Source organism: Pelodiscus sinensis, chromosome 7 (genome assembly GCF_049634645.1).
Source record: "Pelodiscus sinensis isolate JC-2024 chromosome 7, ASM4963464v1, whole genome shotgun sequence".
NCBI lineage: Eukaryota > Metazoa > Chordata > Testudines > Trionychidae > Pelodiscus > Pelodiscus sinensis.
Window position 1 is genome coordinate 65,088,867 of NC_134717.1, and position 20,772 is coordinate 65,109,638.

The 20,772-nt window shown below is 69.9% G+C and overlaps 1 protein-coding gene across 1 annotated transcript; it reads right to left on the reverse strand.

Moving 5' to 3' along the window:
- Positions 1–351: 351 nt before the first annotated feature.
- LSS (lanosterol synthase) lies at positions 352–18,214 on the reverse strand. The gene is made up of 22 exons (XM_075934126.1): positions 18,059–18,214; positions 16,414–16,582; positions 15,829–15,967; positions 15,071–15,179; positions 14,366–14,487; positions 13,626–13,722; positions 12,600–12,735; positions 11,824–11,932; positions 10,189–10,307; positions 9,686–9,783; positions 9,463–9,490; positions 8,218–8,274; positions 7,484–7,555; positions 6,972–7,022; positions 5,997–6,146; positions 4,493–4,589; positions 4,230–4,335; positions 3,828–3,893; positions 3,476–3,556; positions 3,044–3,214; positions 1,574–1,652; positions 352–1,111 (listed from the first exon to the last, which is right to left on the reverse strand). The coding sequence occupies exons 1-22, from the start codon at positions 18,070–18,072 to the stop codon at positions 899–901; spliced, it is 2,283 nt and encodes a 760-aa protein (XP_075790241.1). The 5' UTR covers positions 18,073–18,214; the 3' UTR covers positions 352–898.
- Between the last annotated feature and the right edge of the window lie 2,558 nt (positions 18,215–20,772).

Genomic DNA, 20,772 nt, shown 5'->3' on the forward strand with positions numbered 1-20,772 from the left:
ACCCCCATGCCCTCCAGGTGCGGGTAAGTGTCGCCTTCGGTGCTCACAAGCCAAGGGGAGCCAGGGCGCACTTTGCCCAGGTTGGGCAGCACGGCCCAGCATCACACCGCTTGAGCCGAGCCGTCCCTGCTGGGCCCTGGGCCAGCCTCACAGCAGCAGCTCCCCTAGTGCCCCCCCGCCCGCACACAGCTCCCCTAGTGCCCCCCCGCCCCCACACAGCCCCTAGCTGCCCCCCCACCCACATACAGCCCCTAGCTGCCCCCCGCCCACACACAGCCCCTAGCTGCCCCGTGCTTGGCCCCCATCTGGCTAAAAGGCTGGAGTGCCGAGTTGCGGTCCCGTCTCCTCAAGGCTATGACCAGGACGGGGAGGACAGCGCAAGGAGAAGCAGGCTCGGTTCGAAAGGCGCCTGGTCCGTACGTTGATTTACAGCACTTGCCCTTTCCTACGCACTCGAGCGCCGGGTCTTTGCTCACAGCATAACCCGTCGCCTCTCGCACTGAAGAAAGGGGAAGCCCGGCTGAGCGGCCCATTGGTGGGTGTTTTATTCGAGAAGCCGCGCGGTGCTACCACTGAGCAGCTGGCGGGGCCGCTGGGCAGGCTCGGGAGCCCTGGGTCGAGCAAGGTCCCACGGCCAGGCACCACCCTGCCCTGCAGACTTACGGCCTTTTGCCCGGTGGATCCCGGGAGCAGTGTCCATGCAAGCCAAGGCCAGAGAGGCAGCAGGGCAGAGAAGCCAGCCCAGGCCCATCACGCCCAGTGACACGCCGCTCCTGCTGCTGCAAGACTCCACGTGCAGAGTCCTGGGCCACGACCGCACCAGGCCCTGCCAGCGTCCCAGCCCAGTCAGCATGTCTCTGGGGCTCAGGCCTGCCGTGGGGCGGGGCAGGGCCCAGGCTCAGGTGTGGGGGGGCCCTGACCAAGCCCCGTCCCGCTCCCCGCCAGCCAGCATATCCTCGTGGCTGGGCCAGGCCAGGGGCTGCGGCTTGCCAGCCAAGGGGCTGCTGGGGTGCAGGCGCGCAAAGCGCCCCAGGGCCCAGACCGGGAAGACGTTGCGGTAGGAGCTGTAGCTGATGGCGCAGGACTTGTTGAACACTCCAGCGATGTTCTCCTGCAAGGGGGAGACAGGAGGAGGCAGGATTGGCAGGGCACTTGCGAGCTGTGCTCCCCTGGGAGGCCCCACGAGCTACCCGCCCACACCTGGCTCTGCGGGGTGCCCCAGTGCCCGGGCACACATCCTGCCTACCCGCTGCAGCACGGCCTCCCGTGCTCACCCTGCTCTAACGGGCGCCGGGCCACGGCCAGCAGGGAGCTCCCCCCCCACACTGCTCTAACGGGCACCGGGCCACGGCCAGCAGGGAGCTCCCCCCCCCCCCACTGCTCTAACGGGCACCGGCCAGCAGGGAGCTCCCCCCCCCACACACACACACTGCTCTAACGGGCACCGGGCCACGGCCAGCAGGGAGCTGGCCCCACGTCAGGCAGCTCCCCACCCCCAGGGCTTCCTGCTGGGAGGGACGGGCGGGAGAGCGGCCGAAGCGACAGGGGCTGGACACAGCGAGGAGCTGCATACCTGAGGCCAGTCACCATTGGGCAGCTGCTTGTCAATCAAAACCTTGATCCCCTTTTCGAGCACCCCGACGTCCGGGTACCTGCGGCACAAGGGGGCATCGGGCAGTGGTGCGTGGACAGCAGGGTGGCTCCCCAGCCTGGCGCAGGCAGCCGGATCCCTGCCTCCCCGCACCGCCGCGCGGGGACTGCCCTTGTCCTCTCCCCGCCGGCCCCCAGCCCACACTGGCTACGCCATGTCACATTACCGAATTGGAGGGAAGCAGCCAGATCGCTGCTGCACCCCTAGGTGGGGGTGTTGGCCCCAGAAATCTGTATGAAAGGGAGCCATGTGGGGTATTGAATGGGAGCTTGGTGTTTTCTGATCCTGTGTACACTGTTTATGTGAGTATATAATGTCTGTGTGTGTAGATCTGTAATCTGTGTGGAAACTGAAGATTTCCCTGCATGTGGTTAAGCATTGGGCAGGGCCGAGCCTGTGGAGCCTGTGGACATGCTAATTACCTGTGAGACAATGGTTCTCAATGTGGGCCAAAGACACACCCAAAGAATGGGGGCTGTCCTGAGAGCAGCCAGCAGGGAACACAGAGAGGCTGAGGACCAGGTGACCTGCTACATACTAGAAGAGGCCAGGAAGGAGTATAAAGAGGCCATGTGGTCGATGCCATTTTGTTCTCAGCTCAGCACTTCATCCCAGAGGCAGCACTGCAGGGATCGAAGAGCCCGGAAGACCTGTGAACCCATCCTGATCGCAGGATGTGCAATAAGGACTCTTTGCTAGAGCCTGCATCGAGGACTGGGAGATTCGGTGCATGTAACATACTGTACTTTAACAACCTTACTCTCATGCTTTTCTTTCTTGTAATAATAAACCTTTAGATATAGATTCTAAAGGATTGGCCCAGCGTGATTTGTGGGTAAGGTCCAGAGGGTAAATTGACCAGGGATCTGTGGATGGTTTCTTGGAACCGGACAGAACTTGTTCGGGGTTGGTGGGATTGGGTGCTAGGACCCCCCACCCGTGTATAGGCCCGGGGCCATCTGGGGCACGGATATTGCTGGGGTGTCGAAGGGGTTTTGCTCGGGAGGCTTCAGGCAGGCAGCTGAAGCGCTCTGTGGGACTGGTTTGTGGCCTGTGTGGAAAGGTCACAAATCGGGGGCTGTAAGAAGCCCCGGATTTGAGCAATTCGTCCTGAGCGGATGCCCTTAGCTGTGCCCAGACACGGCCCGGTCTGTCACACGCCACATGCCCCCCGTGTGGGAAGACTCCGGAGGTCTCTGTGATGGGCGCCGGCACCGGCTACAAGGCGCCTGCCAGCCTGGGCTGCCGGGGCGAGGATGCCCTGCGGAACAGGAGCAGGCAGGGCAGGAGCGAAGGCCTCCACGCCCCAGGCTCCGGCGCCTGGGACTCCCTGCCCTGGGCGGGGCGTAGAGGGCGATGTTCTGGCGCGGAGAAGGGCGCCAGTGCCCCTACCTGGCAGCCATGAGCCCCAGCAGGGCCCAGCAGGTGTTGTGGATCTGGGAGGTGGCGCTCTGTACGTATTTGCGCTGTTCGCACGACTCAAAGTCCTCTCCCCAGCCACCGTCCGCCATCTGCTTGGAGACCAGGAACTGGCAGGCCTGGGTCACCTCCCTGCACGCAGATCTGGCGGGACACGGCAGAGGGGGAGTCACTGGGGGAAGGGCCAGTGGAGCAGGCCGGGGCGGGAGGCAGCGCTCGGAGGGGAGACCCAGCCCCGGGGCAGAAGAGCCTCCTCCGGCGAGCGCACAGCCTGGCTCGGACACCGCAGCCCCGGGGCGCGTGGCCAGCAGGCGGGAGCAGGGGCCCCCCGGGGCTGGGCGGGCTCCAGCTATCGCCTCGGGGAGGAGAGCCACACGCAGAGCCGTGCCGGACTCGCACGCTCACCCGCTCTGGTAGGTGAGCTGCAGACAGGCGAAGGCCTCCAGGCCGAACCAGGTGCCGTAGGTAAAGCACACGCCCCAGCTCCTGCGGAAGGAGAGCGCCAGAGTCAGGCAGCGCAGAGCCTCTGCGGGCCCGAGCCACCGATGGGTGCGGCGGGCCCCCCCGACGGTGCACCGCACCCCCACCACTGCCCCCCTCAGGCCACAGCCCCACGGATGCCCGGCTCGTCTCGGCCACGGCCCCCGGGGCCTCCACCCGACGGGAACAGGGCTGCTGAGGCTCCCGGACCCGTCCCCGCCCTCCCTCCCCAGTCCCAAGAGGGCAGGTCCCAGGGCCAGAGCACGTGGCCACTCACCCTTCCCAGGAGCCGTCGGCGCGCTGCACCCTGCGGCAGAACTCCAGGCCCTCGCGCAGCGTCTCCCTGGGCAGGAGAAGTGCAGAGTCCTCAGCCGCGGCCCCCCCCAGCCCAACCCAGGGGCCGTGGGGAGCTGAAATCCCCTCCGGGAGCGGTCCGGCCCGGGGGAAGCGTCACTCCAAGGCAGGAAGCCCAGGGGCTCGGGCGAGCTGTTCGGGGGGGCAAGGGGAGGAGGGCCCTGCCCTGCCCTGCCCCAGGGCGTGTGCCCAGCCAACGGCACAGGCCCCGGAGCACAGTGGCTCTCTGCTCAGCTAGGGCTTACTGGGTGCGAGCCCACGGCAGGGCCCCCGGCACCAGCAGGCCCCGCTTCCCGACCTCCCCGGGCCGCGCGCTGACTCCTACCTGACCTCCCGGGCCCGGTGCTCGGGGAAGGCCTGGTGGAAGTGCTGCAGCGCCTGCACCACGGCCGAGGTGCACTCCACGTAGCAGTAGTCGATCATGATGTCACCTGCCCAGCGGGAGAAGCGGCCGTGAGACGGGGCGGGCAGCCTGTGGGCGATCGAGGACAACGCCCCGCCTCCCGGGCGCCCATCCCGGCGCCGCGCAGAGCTGCTGTCTGGGGACGGGCGCTGGCGGGAGGCTGTGCCAAGGCCCCCACCCCTTACCGAACACCTCCGAGGGGTTCAGGAGCTCCAGCAGCCGGCCCCCTCGCTTGGTTTCGTAGGTGGCGAAGCCTCCGTCAGGATTCCTCATGCTCAGCAGCTGGCCAGACAGGGAGGGAAGAGACGGACCCGTCCAATCAGCCTGTCACCCCCTGCTCCACGTCACCCTGTGCCCCCAGCCCGCGCCAGGCCCCAGCCCTGCAAGGCTGCAGAGCACGGGCCAGAGGCCTGCCCCAAAGCCAGCTTAGCCCGGCAGCGGCAGCAGCTCTTCCGAAACCAGCCAGGCGGGATTTAGAGGTGGCCCAGGATGGAGCCTCCCACCGCAGCCCTGGGGGTTGGGCCCCTGGTTATGTCTAGACTAGGCGCTTTCGCCGGCAGAGGCATGTGAACGAAGCCACCCGACAGTCAGTGAAGCGGGGATTTAAATACCCCCGGCTCCGTTACAGTACACGTGGCCGCCGTGCTGGGCCGGCTCAGCTGATCGTCCGCACAGCGCGAGTCTAGACGCGGATCAGCTGGCAGGGAAGCCTTTGTCGTCCGCTCCCTTACAGCTCGTGAACAGGCTGCCCTTGCCGACCGATCCGCGTCTAGACTCGCGCTGTGCGGACGATCAGCTGAGCCGGCCCAGCACGGCGGCCACGTGTACTGTAACAGAGCCGGGGGTATTTAAATCCCCGCTTCACGGACAGTCGGGTGGCCTCGTTCACATGCCTCTGGCGGCAGAGGTGCGTAGTCTAGACATACCCGTCTCCTGCGGTCTCCCTGCGCCTGGTTTCAGCTTCCAGCCACTGGAGCGGGTGAGACCAGCCTCTGCCAGGCCGAGCAGTCCTGCCAGGTGCCTGCAGCCTGTGGCCACGTCAGCCCTGAACCATCGTATTGCCTGTCCTCCTGGGGTCTGTCGCTAAGGGCAATGCTGCCCAGCCCCAGCCGCTTGCATGGCCCCTCCCCAATCCAGGAGCCGCGCAGGATTCCAGCTGTGGGGCCAAGGGGAAGTGCAATAACCTCTCTGCTCCTGTTGCGATTCTTATTTATGCTGCCCGGAGTCACAAGCATGGCCAGGCTGGGTCAGACCAAGGGGCCATCCCGCCCAGTGCCCTGCCCGCCCGCAGGGAGAGAACAGAAACAGGGAATCCTCATGTGATCCATCCCGTCACCATCCCAGCTTCTGGCACACAGAGGCCGGGGACGCCATCCCTGCCCAGCCTGGCTACCAGCCATTGATGGACCTCACCTCCATGAACTTATCTAGCTCTTCTTAAAACCCTGGTGAAGTCCTGGTCTTCACAACCCCCTGTGGCGAGGAGTTCCACAGGTTGACTCTGCATTTTGTGAAGAAATACTTGTGCTTGTTTTAAACCTGCTGCCTATTCATTTCATTGGGTGACCTGCTAGGCCCGCAGAGGGGGAGGGTGCTACTTTGCCAAACATCCCCCACCCAGAAGCCATTTTGTTTTAAGCTGCTGTGAGATCCATGGCCCTGACTCTGGGGCTCTCCGCCGCCGCCTACCACGTTCACAGCGTCGAAGAGGCGCCCGGCGGGGACGTGCTCCGCTAGGAAGGGACACTTCTCCTGCAGCAGCAGCAGCGACTTCAGCCCCTCCGCCGTGCAGTCGGCCACGATCCAGCCGCAGTCTCGGGTGCTGAAGGGGAACCCTCCCTGGGGAGTCAGGCACCTGCACTCAGCCCAGGAGCACGCCCCTGCCCGCGCCCCTCACCCGCGGTACAGCCCCACTGGCGCGCACAGCCACCCCACCCCGCCCCCCAGCACCAGGAGCGGCTGCCACAGCCTCACCCTGGCGCCGGGACCAAGCCTCAGACGGCCCCAGAGCAGGCCCAGCAGGGGCAGGAGCTCTTGCTGGGTCTGGCTGCACCTTGCCAGTTACACGGGGCCCTCACAGTTACCCAAAGGAAGGTGCCGCCCCCCTCCCCCCCATACCCTCCGGGAGGACCGGTGCTGCCCAGCCCCGCGGTGAACAGGCCCTAGTGGGACTGCGCTGCGTCTCCTTTCTCCTCCCACGCCACTGGCCTGAGGGCTTCCCCGGCCCCTCGCCCCACCAGCCTCAGCTCAGGGTCTCCCCCCCGCCCCCCCGTGCGCAACGTGCACTGGCCAAACCCGCCTACCGCCCCGTGCAACGTGCACTGGCCAAACCCGTCCTCCCCCCGGGTGCAGACACCGAGCCGCCTTCGGTTCTGCTTTGCGTGCCCAGGGCACCAGCAGGCCCACGCCAGCTCGTGCCCTCCAGCCAAGCAGGCCAGGCATGTGCGCAGTGGCCCCAGCCAGGCCGAGCCTGCCAACTGCCAGCCCCTCAGCCCCGGCCACATGCACATCTGGGCCCCAGGGTCACCCTGCAGCCAGAGCCGCCCTGGCCTATCACAGAGCAGCTCGGCTTCCAGCTCAGTGGCTCGCTCCTACCCCGAAGCAGCACAAGCCAGGGCAGCCGGACCCGGAGCGCCGGGGAATCCAGCCGCGTGGCCACTGTACCTTGCTCATCTGGCGATAGTACTTCTGGTAGTCAGGCGGGTTCTCCGGGACCTGCAGAGAGGAGCGGCAGGAGCAGCTGGGCCGCAAGCCCTACTGGTACGAGCCGAGCGCTGCGGAGGGCAGGGCCCCACCGCGATGGCCTTGATCCATGGCCAACGCCAGCCGCAGAGCGCCGGTCTGCCTGGGCAAAGCCATGGGACTCCGCCAGGCCTGTTTCTAATGCCCCTGGATCAGGCACCTCAGTACCCCTGGGCCTCCCCCTGCCACGCTCTGGGGCCAAACCCTCTGCTCTGAGACCCCCACAGCACCGGGGGCGGGCGCCCGTGTGCCAGGAATCGGGCACCCTGGGAGGGCAGACGCGCTGTGGGGAGGTGCAAGTCCCGCTCCCGCCACAGCGCAGCCCAGCGCCGGGATCCCCACGCACGGCAGCGGCACCCCCGGCGCACGAGCTGCAGCCGGCTGCCCGGGCGCTACGTGACGCGGCAGCTCGCCAGGCCCCCCGCGGCGCTCACCTGGGTGACCCTGAGGAAGCGGTGGGCCTGCCTCAGACAGGCAGCGAAGGCCGGGTGGTTCTGAGCGCCAGCCTGGAGGGGAGCAGACACCACGGGCCATCAGCTCTGCTCAGCGAGGCGCCCTGGGGAGCGCCAGCGAGAAGAGGGCTCCTGCTGGTGGGCCAGGGACGGTCGCCCCGTGGCAAGAGTCAGACAGCCCTTGGGCTGGCCAGGCGCTCCGGGCACCCGTCAGCCGCACAGGGCAGCTGGTCTCGCACTGGCTGGTTGGGCCAGGGACAGGCGCACAGGCTCTGAGCGTCAGGGCGCCCAATGCTGGAGCCACAATGGCGACGCGCCTCCACGGCCGCTCGGGGCGGCCACCCCGCTGGACTCTAAAGCCGCGGCTGTCGCCAAGCAGCACGGGGCTCAGGGCAGGTTTCGCCCCTGCAGATGGGCACGGGCAGGTTCCCAAGGGAGGTGGCATCTCCGGGGTTTAGTGCTGGGGACACGTACAGCCTTGCGCCATGCACCCGCCGGCGCTACGGGCCCAGGGCATCTGCTGCCAGTACCCGGCCCAGCACAGGTACGTCGCTGGCCTGTGCCACGCAGGGGCTGACTAGCGGCTCCAGCTGGCGCTGGCACCTGAGGCTCCCTGGCGCTGCTGCCGAGCGCGCTGTAGGACCCGGGCCCCGAGGGCCACGGCACTAGGAGAGGGCAGGCTGCTGGGCGCCGCCCAGCACAACGGGATCCGCTACCTCCAGGAAGGCTTGGACGGCAAACGCTGTGTCCCAGAGCTGGGATCCGTTGGTGCCCTGCAACAGAGGAGCCTGTGCTGAGAGCCGCTTTCAATCCGCCCTGCTCCCTGTCACCCCAAGCCGCGCAGAGCCACTGGGCCCTGCACGGGGCAAAGGGCGCGGCGGGCCAGAGCCCCCAGCAGGGCCGGGCGGTGAGCTGCAAAGATACTGGCCAGGCCGCAGGAGCTGCAGGGGACAAGCCCCTGGCCGGGAGCGGCCGGCGGGAAGGGGAGAGGGGCTGCGGTGAGGTTCACACCGAGGGCGGGGCCGTGGGGGGCACAGCGCTGGAGGGGAAGGGCTGGGAGCGGCTGGCGGGAAGGGGAGAGGGGCTGCGGCGAGGTTCACACCGAGGGCGGGGCCGTGGGGGGCACAGCGCTGGAGGGGCAGGGCCGGGAGCGGCCGGCGGGAGGGGGAGAGGGGCTGCGGCGGGGTTCACACCGAGGGCGGGGCGCAGCGCTGGAGGGGCAGGGCCGGGAGCGGCCGGCGGGAGGGGGAGAGGGGCTGCGGCGGGGTTCACACCGAGGGCGGGGCGCAGCGCTGGAGGGGCAGGGCCGGGAGCGGCCGGCGGGAGGGGGAGAGGGGCTGCGGCGGGGTTCACACCGAGGGCGGGGCCGTGGGGGGCACAGCGCTGGAGGGGCAGGGCCGGGAGCGGCCGGCGGGAGGGGGAGGGGCTGCGGCGGGGTTCACACCGAGGGCGGGGCGCAGCGCTGGAGGGGCAGGGCCGGGAGCGGCCGGCGGGAGGGGGAGAGGGGCTGCGGCGGGGTTCACACCGAGGGCGGGGCGCAGCGCTGGAGGGGCAGGGCCGGGAGCGGCCGGCGGGAGGGGGAGAGGGGCTGCGGCGGGGTTCACACCGAGGGCGGGGCCCTGGGGGGCACAGCGCTGGAGGCGAAGGGCCAGGAGCGGCCGGCGGGTGCAGAGCGCCCCACCCTAAGTCGCAGGGAAATCGGCTGCCTGAGGTCGAGGTCCCAGGGCCACCCCCTGCCGCCCTCGGCTGGGGGGGATTGGGGGGAGGAGGGGGAGAGGCTGCTGCCGTGACCGGGCCAGGGCTGGTCCTCTGAGCACCGACACCCGGCAGGAACGGGAGACGCTGCAGGGGGCTGGCGAGACCCTTTGCAGCAAGCGCTCAGCCCCTGGCAAGGGAGCCTGCCCGGCCGTCCCCGCAGCCACCAGGGTCCCTGCTTTGCAGCCCAGGCCGCAGGGCCCTACCTGCATCTTGAGCCCGTCGAGCCCCAGCCTGCGTGGAGAGAGAGCACAACATGGCAGCAGCCCGCGGGAGTCCCCCACCCCCTCGCCGGGAGAGCCCCTCGCCCCCACGCTGCCTGCAGCACTCCTGGGGCCCAGCCAGGGAGCAGAGCAGGGCTGCAGGGCCCCCCCAGGGACCGGTGTGGGGCAGGAGGCTCTCCCTAGCCAAGCCCTGGACCCAGCTTACCAGAGGTAATCGGGGATCCTGGAGACGTGCTCCTGGAAGGCCGGGGAGCCCGCCCCCTCCACGTACCAGCGAACCAGCATGTTAATGGTCTTGGAAATCTGCCGAGAAAGGCGATGTCACTCCCCCAGCTGGGGCACAGGCAGGCCAGGCTCCCTGCAGCCACGGGTGGGGGACTGGTCACAGAGCCAAGGGTCTACCCCTCCCGCCCCGCAGCACTGGAGATCGCTGTCAGGCCCTTCCCACAACTGCCCCACGTCCCCAGCAGACTTGGCAGAGGGGCACGGCCAGCTCGCCCTGCACGGGGACCCGCGGTCACGCCCGCCTCCCCCACCGGCAGCGTCACCCCGCCTGCATGGCGCCCAGCGCCATGGGCCACCCTGCCCAGGCTGCTGGTCGCAATGGCCACACGCGCGAGGCAGGGAGTCTGTGCAGAACCTGGGGCTCCAGGCTCCCACCCGTGGGCAGGGGGCACCGTGTCTCTGGGGCGCAGGGGACCAGCCTACCGGGCCAATGCTGATGGCCTTGGTGAAGGCGTCGTCAGCCTGGATGTGGTCGTACAGCTCGGCGATGGCGCGCTGCCGCAGCCAGGCACTGTGGTGAGCTTCGTACACGTTCAGGACGGCTGGGGCGGGCACAGAAACTCACCAGCTGCACGGCCCAGCTCTGGGGGGGCAATCCCAGAGACACCCCAGCCCCATCCCTTCCCCTCCTGGCCCCGGGCGGGAGGGGCCATCCTAACGCCCAGCGGTTCCCTGCTCTCACCCGAGCCGTTTTCACATTCACTCCGTGCCCCAGCACAAGGCAGGAGCTGGACTCAGACCCCCCCCAGATACCTCAGAGACTGCCCTGGCGGCACCAGGCAGCCGGCACAGAGCCCGGGGGTCAGCCTCCTCCGGCGCCAGCCGGCACAGAGCCCGGGGGTCAGCCTCCTCCGGCGCCAGCCGGCACAGAGCCCGGGGGTCAGCCTCCTCCGGCGCCAGCCGGCACGGAGCCCGGGGGTCAGCCTCCTCCGGCGCCAGCCGGCACAGAGCCCGGGGGTCAGCCTCCTCCGGCGCCAGCCGGCACGGAGCCCGGGGGTCAGCCTCCTCCGGCGCCAGCCGGCACAGAGCCCGGGGGTCAGCCTCCTCCGGCGCCAGCCGGCACAGAGCCCGGGGGTCAGCCTCCTCCGGCGCCAGCCGGCACGGAGCCCGGGGGTCAGCCTCCTCCGGCGCCAGCCGGCACAGAGCCCGGGGGTCAGCCTCCTCCGGCGCCAGCCGGCACAGAGCCCGGGGGTCAGCCTCCTCCGGCGCCAACCGGCACAGAGCCCGGGGGTCAGCCTCCTCCGGCGCCAACCGGCACAGAGCCCGGGGGTCAGCCTCCTCTGGCGCCAACCGGCACAGAGCCCGGGGGTCAGCCTCCTCCGGCGCCAGCCGGCACGGAGCCCGGGGGTCAGCCTCCTCCGGCGCCAGCCGGCACAGAGCCCGGGGGTCAGCCTCCTCCGGCGCCAGCCGGCACAGAGCCCGGGGGTCAGCCGGCACAGAGCCCGGGGGTCAGCCTCCTCCGGCGCCAGCCGGCACGGAGCCCGGGGGTCAGCCGGCACAGAGCCCGGGGGTCAGCCTCCTCCGGCGCCAGCCGGCACAGAGCCCGGGGGTCAGCCTCCTCCGGCGCCAGCCGGCACAGAGCCCGGGGGTCAGCCTCCTCCGGCGCCAGCCGGCACAGAGCCCGGGGGTCAGCCTCCTCCGGCGCCAGCCGGCACAGAGCCCGGGGGTCAGCCTCCTCCGGCGCCAGCCGGCACAGAGCCCGGGGGTCAGCCTCCTCCGGCGCCAGCCGGCACAGAGCCCGGGGGTCAGCCTCCTCCGGCGCCAGCCGGCACAGAGCCCAGCTGGACGCAGGTGTTGGGAGCGAGCGCCAGTGAGGCACAGCCCGCTCAGTAAGCGTGGGCCAGGCTGAGGCGGGGGCTCCCTGCTTTCTCAGGCACAGGCATCCCCCGGGTTAGCCACTTCCTCTCTTGCCGGCTGTGTTTCCTGGACACTCAGACCCCCGGCCGCGGAGGCTGCTCTGTGCGAGGGAAGGCTCTCCGGCTGCTCCCGGCTCCGCCAGTGACTCTCGGCAGCGGATTGAGCTTTCCCTCCCGCTCCGCCGGCCAGCGCCCTGCTCACCGTAGGCGGCCGTGAGCAGCCAGCTGTGCGGGGTGTAGAGGTCGCAGGCAGCCACGTTGTTCCGCTGGGCCGGCCACTCGATGCTGGAGTAGTCCTGGACATACAGCTCCTGGCAGGCAGCAAGCAGGAGACTGGCCAGCAGCTCGCTAGCGGCGCCACGGGGCAGAGGAGCCGCAAGTGCCCGTGTGGCAGCAGCCGGGGGAGCAGGGCTCCGTGGTCCCCACGAGGTGCACAGGGCACGGCCGGGGCAGGAGGCAGCGCTGCCCGGCCTCAGCCAGCGGACTGGCCCCATGGGGAGCTGCTCCCAGCCCCCTTCACTAGGGAGACCTCACCAGGGGAGGGTGCTGGTAAGAAAGAGCCTTTAGATAGCACCAGCGCTCCTGGGGGACCCATGCAGCCTGAGGCCCAGAACAGGGGACACCTACTCCTTGCAGGGCCCCAGGCGCCTCTGCCCTTTGCTTTCCGTCCTGCCCCGCCCTCCCAGTCCTCCCCTTTCCCGCCGTGGGCCCAGGAGCGGCAGTGGCAGAGCACCGACGCTGCCGCGCACCCTCCGGGCAGACGCTGCCGCGCGTGCTCTAGCGAAGCCGAGGCAGCAGGCTAGCCCCAGAAGCAGCAGTGGGACGGGCAATGTCACAAGGAGCCCCCAGGGATGGCCAGCAAAGCACCACCGTGGGCAGCAGGACCTGGAGATTCAGGGCCAGGCCCCAGCCGGGCCACGGGGAAGGGTACCCGGGCCGGTGTCGCACAGGGCGGGAGCAGGCTGGGAATTCACTTGCCTGCCTGAGGCTCTGCACAAGCTCGTCCTCCTCGGCCGCCAGGCGCGTGGCGTAGCAGTAGCTCATGGGCAGGTACACCTGGCGGCAGTGACACCAGAGCGTGGAGGGGTGGGCCGGCATCCAGGCCGGGAGCAGCCTGCCAGGCAAGGGAGGGCGCTGTGAGCAGCGTGTGGGACGGGGAGGGGATGCGGGAGTGGCGGGCCCGGCACTGCGTGGACAGGCTGTGGAGCGGTCGGCGGGACGTGCCCAGGAAACACGCAGAGCCCAGAACGGCGGCTGCTTCCCTGTGAGAGGAGCCCTGCAGGGCAACGCACCGGGCCAGGCGATCGCTGCTCCGTGCTCCAGGCCGCGGGGGAGCAGCCGGAGCCCAGCGACCGTCGTCTGCATCCGGAGAAAAGCACCAGCACCTGGCTTCTCCCGGCAAGGCTGTTACTGTGCGGGCGGCGCCGCCAGACTGCACCGGATTCCTTGGGGCGTGTTAGCCGGGCCTGGAGGCAGGCGCAGGGGAAGTGAAATGAAATGAAATGGAGATGCCGGTCTCCTAGAGCTGGAAGGGACCCTGAGAGGCCGAGTCCAGTCCCCTGCCTCACTGCAGGGCCAAACACCATCCCTGACAGATCTGCCCCAGAGCCCTAAACGGCCCCTCAGGGACTGAACTCACAAGCCTGGGCTTAGCAGGCCAGTGCTCAACCCACTGAGCTCTCCCTAGTAACCGGTCAGCAGCCAGTTGGCTGCACTCCCTCGCCTCACACAGCCACCCTGCTCCGGGCCCAGCAGGAGGGACGTGGCGAGGGCAGCGGGTGGGCTGGGAAGCTGGAGGTGGAGCATGTGGGCACACTCATGGCCCGGCTTATCCCTTCTGCTCCCGGTCCGGGTGCCTGTTTCTGCACCCCAAGCCTGCAGGTCAGGGGATTGCACCAGGGCCTGGTGCAAGCCGGGATTGCTCTCAGGGGCCCTGGCGTCCAGCATGGGGCTCTGTGATTGGACTGAAAATCAAGACCCCCGCAGGTAAAGAACAGCACCTACCACATCTCAGGGAGCAGCGTGTTCATCCCCTCCCAGCTGTACACGTTCAAGATGGCCAGCCAGAACTTGCCCCAGGACGGGATTCCCACCGCACCACCTGGGGAGCCAGACAGACCTGGGCTCTGACAGCGGCCACGGGCAGAGGCTGGGGGGGCCTGGCAGGAAGTGTGGGAAGGGCAGCAGCACCCCCACATTCCCCAGAAAGCACAGCACATCTCCGAGACGCCTGCAGGGATCCCTCCACCCATGCTCCGGGGCGCTGCGCTGAGACTGCCCGGGAGAGGCACCTTTTCCACACAAGGTGCCGCTGGCAAGGCCACGGAGCCACGCGTCCCGGAGCCGTGGAGGGAAGCGAAGCCGCGCTGGGGGCGGCAATTTAAGCCCCAGCTCGCTGTGAGAGGCGGGTGGGCGTCTGCCGGGCTTGCGCGCTCCCTGCCTCCGAAGAGCAGCGTCTGCAGCCAGCCACGGAGCAGAGGTTTCCTCTGGCTCCGGACAGAAAGCGGCCCAGGGTGGGCCCCGCAGGGCGCCAGCAAGGGGCTGGGCCAGTGTCTGCCCGGGGGGCCCGGCTAACGCACAAACTGCACACGTACTAACCCTGCCCCTGCCCCTCCCCTGCCTGAGGACAGGCCACTGCGAAGACTCGCCCTGCTGGCTGCGTGCCCCTCGCCCCGCGCAACAGGGCCAGTCCCACGGCTGCGGGGGCGGGGGGGGAGGCCGGAGAGCTCCAGCCACGCACTGACCTTTGCTGTGGAGGTTGATGCGAGCCCGCACGAGGTCCGGGTCATCTGGCCCAACCCCCAAGATCCTCAGGGAGGTGTAGCTGAGCGCAGTGCCGAACACGGTCGATTTGTCTTCCACGTGCCTGCCATGTACACGGAGCGGGCAGGGGTCAGACACGGGCAACGCCGGGGCAAGCCGCCCAGGCCGGTTTGGCTGAGGCAAACCTAGCCGGGGGCAGGGCTCACTGACCACAAAGCAGCAACCCCGGGCCACGCTGCCGGGAAGAGGGAAGGAAATGCCACGGGCCGCTCCCATGGTGGAGGAGGGCTCTGGCCTCCATGCAGCACCAGCAGCCTCCCCTCAGCATCACCCCATGCACGGGAGCAGCTGTTCAAGCTCTGGGGGGCAGTTTCAGGAGCGCCCAGCGTCTGAGTTGATAAGGACCCAGCGTGTATCCCTTCCCGCTCGCTGCAGGGGCCCGCGCGGGCCTGGGGGAGCCCCGGGCTGGTAAGGGCAGCACAGAGCGGGTGGAGCAGGACCAGGTGCCTAGCAATCATGCCTGAGAGCAACGAACAACGTGCAAGGCAGGCGTCTCGCCAGCAAGGGGCTTCTGAGCTTTCCATTCCATGTTCTCTGGCAAGGCCACGCGGGACCCGCCCACTGGGGAGCCCATGACCCGCCCAGCATCGCAGGAACAAGGAGAACGGAGCTTCCGTGCTACTCACAAGCCCCAGCCACCATCCGGGAGCTGCACCGAGCGCAGGTAACGCATCATCTCCTTCCGGGACGCTTCCGGCAGGGGGATCTTGGCAACGTGGCAGGTGATCAGGAGACCTGTTGGACAGAACAGCCTGCCCTGTCGGCCAAACCTGCCCCGCGTTCAGCCGCAGGGAGACCCGAGCTGGCTCAGAGCAGCACGTGCGCTCTCCATGGCCCACGCAGGACTTGAGAAATCAGCCACGAGGTGCCAGGCACGGCACGGCTAGGTAACGGGGCAGCTGCAGCCCAAGGCCAACCCACCCCACGGTCAGCCTCTGCCAGACCCTAGAGGAGTCGTCGGGGCCCTCCAGAGAGGACACAGATCGGAACGTAACAGCCACAGGCCCTCCTCTAGCACCCACGGGGCAACGGGGTCACAGCTGCCTCCAGGGACGCGCCCCATGCCCATCCGGCAAGCTGGTCGGGGCTGACCTGGCTGGGCAGCGCATTCGAGGCGCAGTCGCTGGGGATTGGCGGCAGTGCCAGGCAGCCAGGAGTTTCCCAGCTCTGAGTGCAGAAACCCAACACAGAGCTCGGTGCGCTGGGAACAGGACGCTGCCTTGCCCAGGCCTGCAACAGCGCCAGGACCGGAATCCTCCTCAGACAGCCAAGCAAGGAGCAAGCACCCTGGGTCCCGGCCAGAGCAGCCTGGCACCGCTATCCCCTCCCCTCCGTGGAGAGGTGCCGCGAGGAGCCCCTGGCCTGCCCACTGCACTAACCTTACCTGGCAGCAGGAAGAGGGGGCCCCCGTAGTCACCGGCCCAGTGCCCATCCTCTGCCTGCAGGCCGGAGTAAAAGCGCACCCCATTCAGCGCTGCTCCCTGGGCCGTGCTGGCCCGGGGCAAGGCTTTGAAGAACTTACTCTGCGAAGGAAGGAAGAGGAGCAGGACAGACATGACTGAACGGGCAGTGTGAGGGACAGCCAGCCGCCAGCAGGCTCCGGCACCACACGACCTGGGGCAGGGGAGGAATCAGGTGCCCTGTGTGGTGGGCTGGCAAGCAGGGAGGGAGCAAGGCCCTTTCCTCCCCTCCTAGGCAGCCAGACGGCAGGGCTGCAGGCCCGGGAGGCTCGTGGAGTCTGGCGCAGCCGTGCAAGGAGGAGCGATCTCCTCTCTTGCCCAGTAACCACGCTGCCATGGGGCCGCCTGGCGCATTAGCACGCATGCGCCAAGGCAGTCACTGCGCAGGAGCCTCGCTCCAGAAACACCCCCACACTTGGGGGCAGGCGCCAATGGCAGCAAAGAGGACCTGGGCTTGGGTGGGCCCCCCTTCCCAGCCTTGGCACGGGGAGTGGAGACCAGCAGCCTACCGTGTCCAGGCCCAGGCTGTGAGCCTCCAGCCCGTTCTGCTCTCGCTCACACTCCTCCCCTGCCTCCAGGTAGCGCCATCTCTGCCGCCCCTCCTCGTTGCTCAGCCGCCAGCGGGTGAGGTCGCTCGCAGGCTCGGTTTTGTACGGGCCGCCCCTTCTCCGCAGGCACCTGGAGAGAGCACGGGGCTCCAGAGAAGCCAGACTGTGTGTGCCGGGGCCAGGGCAGACGCCTGCCGCGGTGTTAGCAGCAGACAAGGGAGCCGCACTGGCACCAGCTGCTTGCTCGCCCTTTCATCCTTGCTGTGCACACGGCCTAAGTGTGGCTAAGCCCTCGGAGCAAGAGCTGGGCCAGCGTCACTGCGCTTGGCTATGCCCACACCGCACTGTGCAGGGGGCCCCGTCTGGCACTGCTCCCCCTCCTGACTGCCCCCCCCCCCACGCCCCCCTTGGGTCCATGCAGCAGCCACGGCGCCACGGCCCAGCCCGGGGACCCCGTCTGGCACTGCTCCCTCTCCCGACTGGCCCCCCCGCGACTCCCTTGTGTCCGTGCAACAGCCATGGCACCACAGCCCAGGAGAGCGTGTCACGGGGCTGGCCAGAGACGGGGGATGTGCCATAACCAAGAGGGCTGCTCTCTCTCTCCCTGCAGGCTGGGCGGGGCACGGCACTGAGTGCATGTAGCACCAGGGCTCAGGGTGGCTAAGAGCTGCTCCGCACAGAGCCATGGAGCCGCGACACCCCACTGTGCAGCCCCGCACGGAGCATGGGGCTCGGCCCCACTGGAAGCAACTGGGCCGCAGCAACAGCACTGGCCAGGGGCATGCGGCTGTGCGCACCCCCCCACACCCACTCGCAGTCAGACGGGCACGGGCAAGGGCACACGGGGGGGCACACGCACCCCCCCACGCTCACAGTGGTCACAGGCACGCGGGGGGGCACACGCACCCCCCCACGCTCACAGTGGTCACAGGCACGGGGGGGCACACGCACCCCCCCACGCTCACAGTGGTCACAGGCACGGGGGGGCACACGCACCCCCCCACGCTCACAGTGGTCACAGGCACACGCACCCCCCCACGCTCACAGTGGTCACAGGCACGGGGGGGCACACGCACCCCCCCACGCTCACAGTGGTCACAGGCACGGGGGGGCACACGCACCCCCCCCACGCTCACAGTGGTCACAGGCACGGGGGGGCACACGCACCCCCCCCACGCTCACAGTGGTCACAGGCACGCGGGGGGGCACACGCACCCCCCCACGCTCACAGTGGTCACAGGCACGCGGGGGGGCACACGCACCCCCCCACGCTCACAGTGGTCACAGGCACGCGGGGGGGCACACGCACCCCCCCACGCTCACAGTGGTCACACGCACTCACGGGCACACGCACCCCCCACGCTCACAGTGGTCACAGGCACGCGGGGGGGCACACGCACCCCCCACGCTCACAGTGGTCACAGGCACGGGGGGGCACACGCACCCCCCCACGCTCACAGTGGTCACAGGCACGGGGGGGCACACGCACCCCCCCACGCTCACAGTGGTCACAGGCACGGGGGGGCACACGCACCCCCCCACGCTCACAGTGGTCACACGCACACGCACTCACACGCGGACGGACGGACACGCCGCGCGCACTCACGTCTCGGTCCCCATCTCCCGGCCCCGATCCCAGCTCGTGCTCAGGGGGCGGCTCCCGCTCGCCAGACCTGGGCCCACGCGGCGCCGGCCAATCGGGGCAGGCCGCGAAGTGGGCGGGACCGCGGCACTCGCAGCGACAGCGGGGATTGGCCGCCCGCCCCGCCCCCGGCAGCACAGCCCCGCCTCCGCCCCGCCCCCGCCGGCAGCCCGGTCCCGCCCCCAGCCCTTAGCCCCGCCCCCGCCCCCGCCCCCGCCTGTCCGCACAGGGCTCCTTGCTCAGGGGAGGGGCCCCACCGCGGCAGCCCGTCCTCGGGCACCAGCCCTCTGGATGCGCTGGCGGCGGGCCCCCCGAGGAGCCGCACCCCCCGTATGGCCCCCCCGAGGAGCCGCATCCCCGTATGGCCCCCCCGAGGAGCCGCATCCCCGTATGGCCCCCCCCGAGGAGCTGCACCCCCCCGTATGGCCCCCCGAGGAGCTGCCTCCCCCGTATGGCCCCCCCCGAGGAGCTGCACCCCCCCGTATGGCCCCCCGAGGAGCTGCCTCCCCCGTATGGCCCCCCCCGAGGAGCTGCACCCCCCCGTATGGCCCCCCCCGAGGAGCTGCCTCCCCCGTATGGCCCCCCCCGAGGAGCCGCCTCCCCCGTATGGCCCCCCCCGAGGAGCTGCACCCCCCCGTATGGCCCCCCCGAGGAGCCGCCTCCCCCGTATGGCCCCCCGAGGAGCCGCCTCCCCCGTATGGCCCCCCGAGGAGCTGCCTCCCCCGTATGGCCCCCCCCGAGGAGCTGCACCCCCCCGTATGGCCCCCCCCGAGGAGCTGCCTCCCCCGTATGGCCCCCCCCGAGGAGCCGCATCCCCGTATGGGCCCCCCCGAGGAGCCGCATCCCCGTATGGCCCCCCCCGAGGAGCTGCACCCCCCCGTATGGCCCCCCGAGGAGCTGCCTCCCCCGTATGGCCCCCCCCGAGGAGCTGCACCCCCCCGTATGGCCCCCCCCGAGGAGCTGCCTCCCCCGTATGGCCCCCCCCGAGGAGCCGCCTCCCCCGTATGGCCCCCCCCGAGGAGCTGCACCCCCCCGTATGGCCCCCCCGAGGAGCCGCCTCCCCCGTATGGCCCCCCGAGGAGCCGCCTCCCCCGTATGGCCCCCCGAGGAGCCGCATCCCCCGTATGGGCCCCCCCGAGGAGCCGCCTCCCCCGTATGCCCCCCCCCGAGGAGCCGCATCCCCGTATGGGCCCCCCCGAGGAGCCGCCTCCCCCGTATGGGCCCCCCCGAGGAGCTGCATCCCCGTATGGCCGCCCCCGAGGAGCCGCCTCCCCCGTATGGGCCCCCCCGAGGAGCCGCATCCCCGTATGGGCCCCCCCGAGGAGCCGCCTCCCCCGTATGGCCCCCCGAGGAGCTGCATCCCCGTATGGCCGCCCCCGAGGAGCCGCCTCCCCCGTATGGGCCCCCCCGAGGAGCCGCATCCCCGTATGGCCCCCCCCGAGGAGCCGCATCCCCGTATGGCCCCCCCCGAGGAGCCGCCTCCCCCGTATGGGCCCCCCCAAGGAGCCGCATCTCCGTATGGCCCCCCCCGAGGAGCCGCATCCCCGTATGGGCCCCCCTGAGGAGCCGCATCCCCGTATGGCCCCCCGAGGAGCCGCATCCCCGTATGGCCCCCCGAGGAGCCGCATCCCCCGTATGGCCCCCCGAGGAGCCGCATCCCCGTATGGGCCCCCCCGAGGAGCCGCATCCCCCGTATGGCCCCCCGAGGAGCCACATCCGCCGTATGGCCCCCCCGAGGAGCCGCATCCCCCGTATGGCCCCCCCCGAGGAGCTGCCTCCCCCGTATGGCCCCCCCAAGGAGCTGCCTCCCCCGTATGGCCCCCCCCGAGGAGCTGCCTCCCCTGTATCGCCCCCCCCGAGGAGCTGCACCCCCCGTATGGTCCCCGAGGAGCTGCGTCCCCTCGTACCCCCCCGAGAAGCTGCATCTCTCGTACGCCCCCCCGGGGCGCTGACCCCCCGTGCGCCCCCCCGGGGCAGGCTCCCCTCGGGCAGCAGGCAGGGCGCAGAGCGCCGCTGGAAGGCACGTCCCGCACAGTGCGTGTGAACGCTCCGCACCGCCCCCTCCCCCCCACGGGGCCGCCGGCAGAGGGGCGGGGCTGGGGAGCGCACGTGCGCACGCAGCGCAGCCTTCCCAGCCGAGCGGGGAGATGCCGGGGCATGACGTCATGGCCCGGGACTTTCAACATGCCCGGTGCCACGCAGGGCGGCCTCGCTTCCGGGTCGGCGTCCGAGGACTCTGGGGCCCGCACGGCCCCCCCCCCGCAAGTGGGGGGCGGGGGGCAGGGGTTGCTGCCAGAGGAGCGGAAGGGCACTGGGGGGGAGGGGCAGGGAGAAGGGTGGAAAAGGGGGGTGGGCATGAGGAAGGCAGGGACGGAGCAAGGCACGTGTGAGGGCACAGAGGGGAACGGGAGCAGAGAGTGGTGAGGGGTGGGGGAGTATCAGGGGAAAAAGGGGGCAGGGGCAGTGAGGGAAGGGGGAGGCACTAGGAGGGTGCAGAGCTAAGGGAAGGTGCAGGTGCCAGGGGATTCTGGGGTGAAGCAGAAGGGCCTACACCTGCGGGGGAGGGACCAGCACCAGAGGAGAGAGGCAGGGCAGGTGTGTAGAGGGAGGTGTTAGAACAGGGGTAGCTCACATGATCAGAGTGGGGCTACTGGAGGAGTGGGCACAGGGCGGAGAGA

Excerpts from the sequence above, each read along its gene's own strand:
- LSS (XM_075934126.1), bottom strand. Across the intron at positions 15,180-15,828 it reads CCCCCTCTTCCTGCTGCCAG|GTCTCCTGATCACCTGCCAC; the intron begins GTAAGGTTAGTG and ends TCTGTCCAACAG. Across the intron at positions 1,112-1,573 it reads CCAATGGTGACTGGCCTCAG|GAGAACATCGCTGGAGTGTT; the intron begins GTATGCAGCTCC and ends TCCCCCTTGCAG.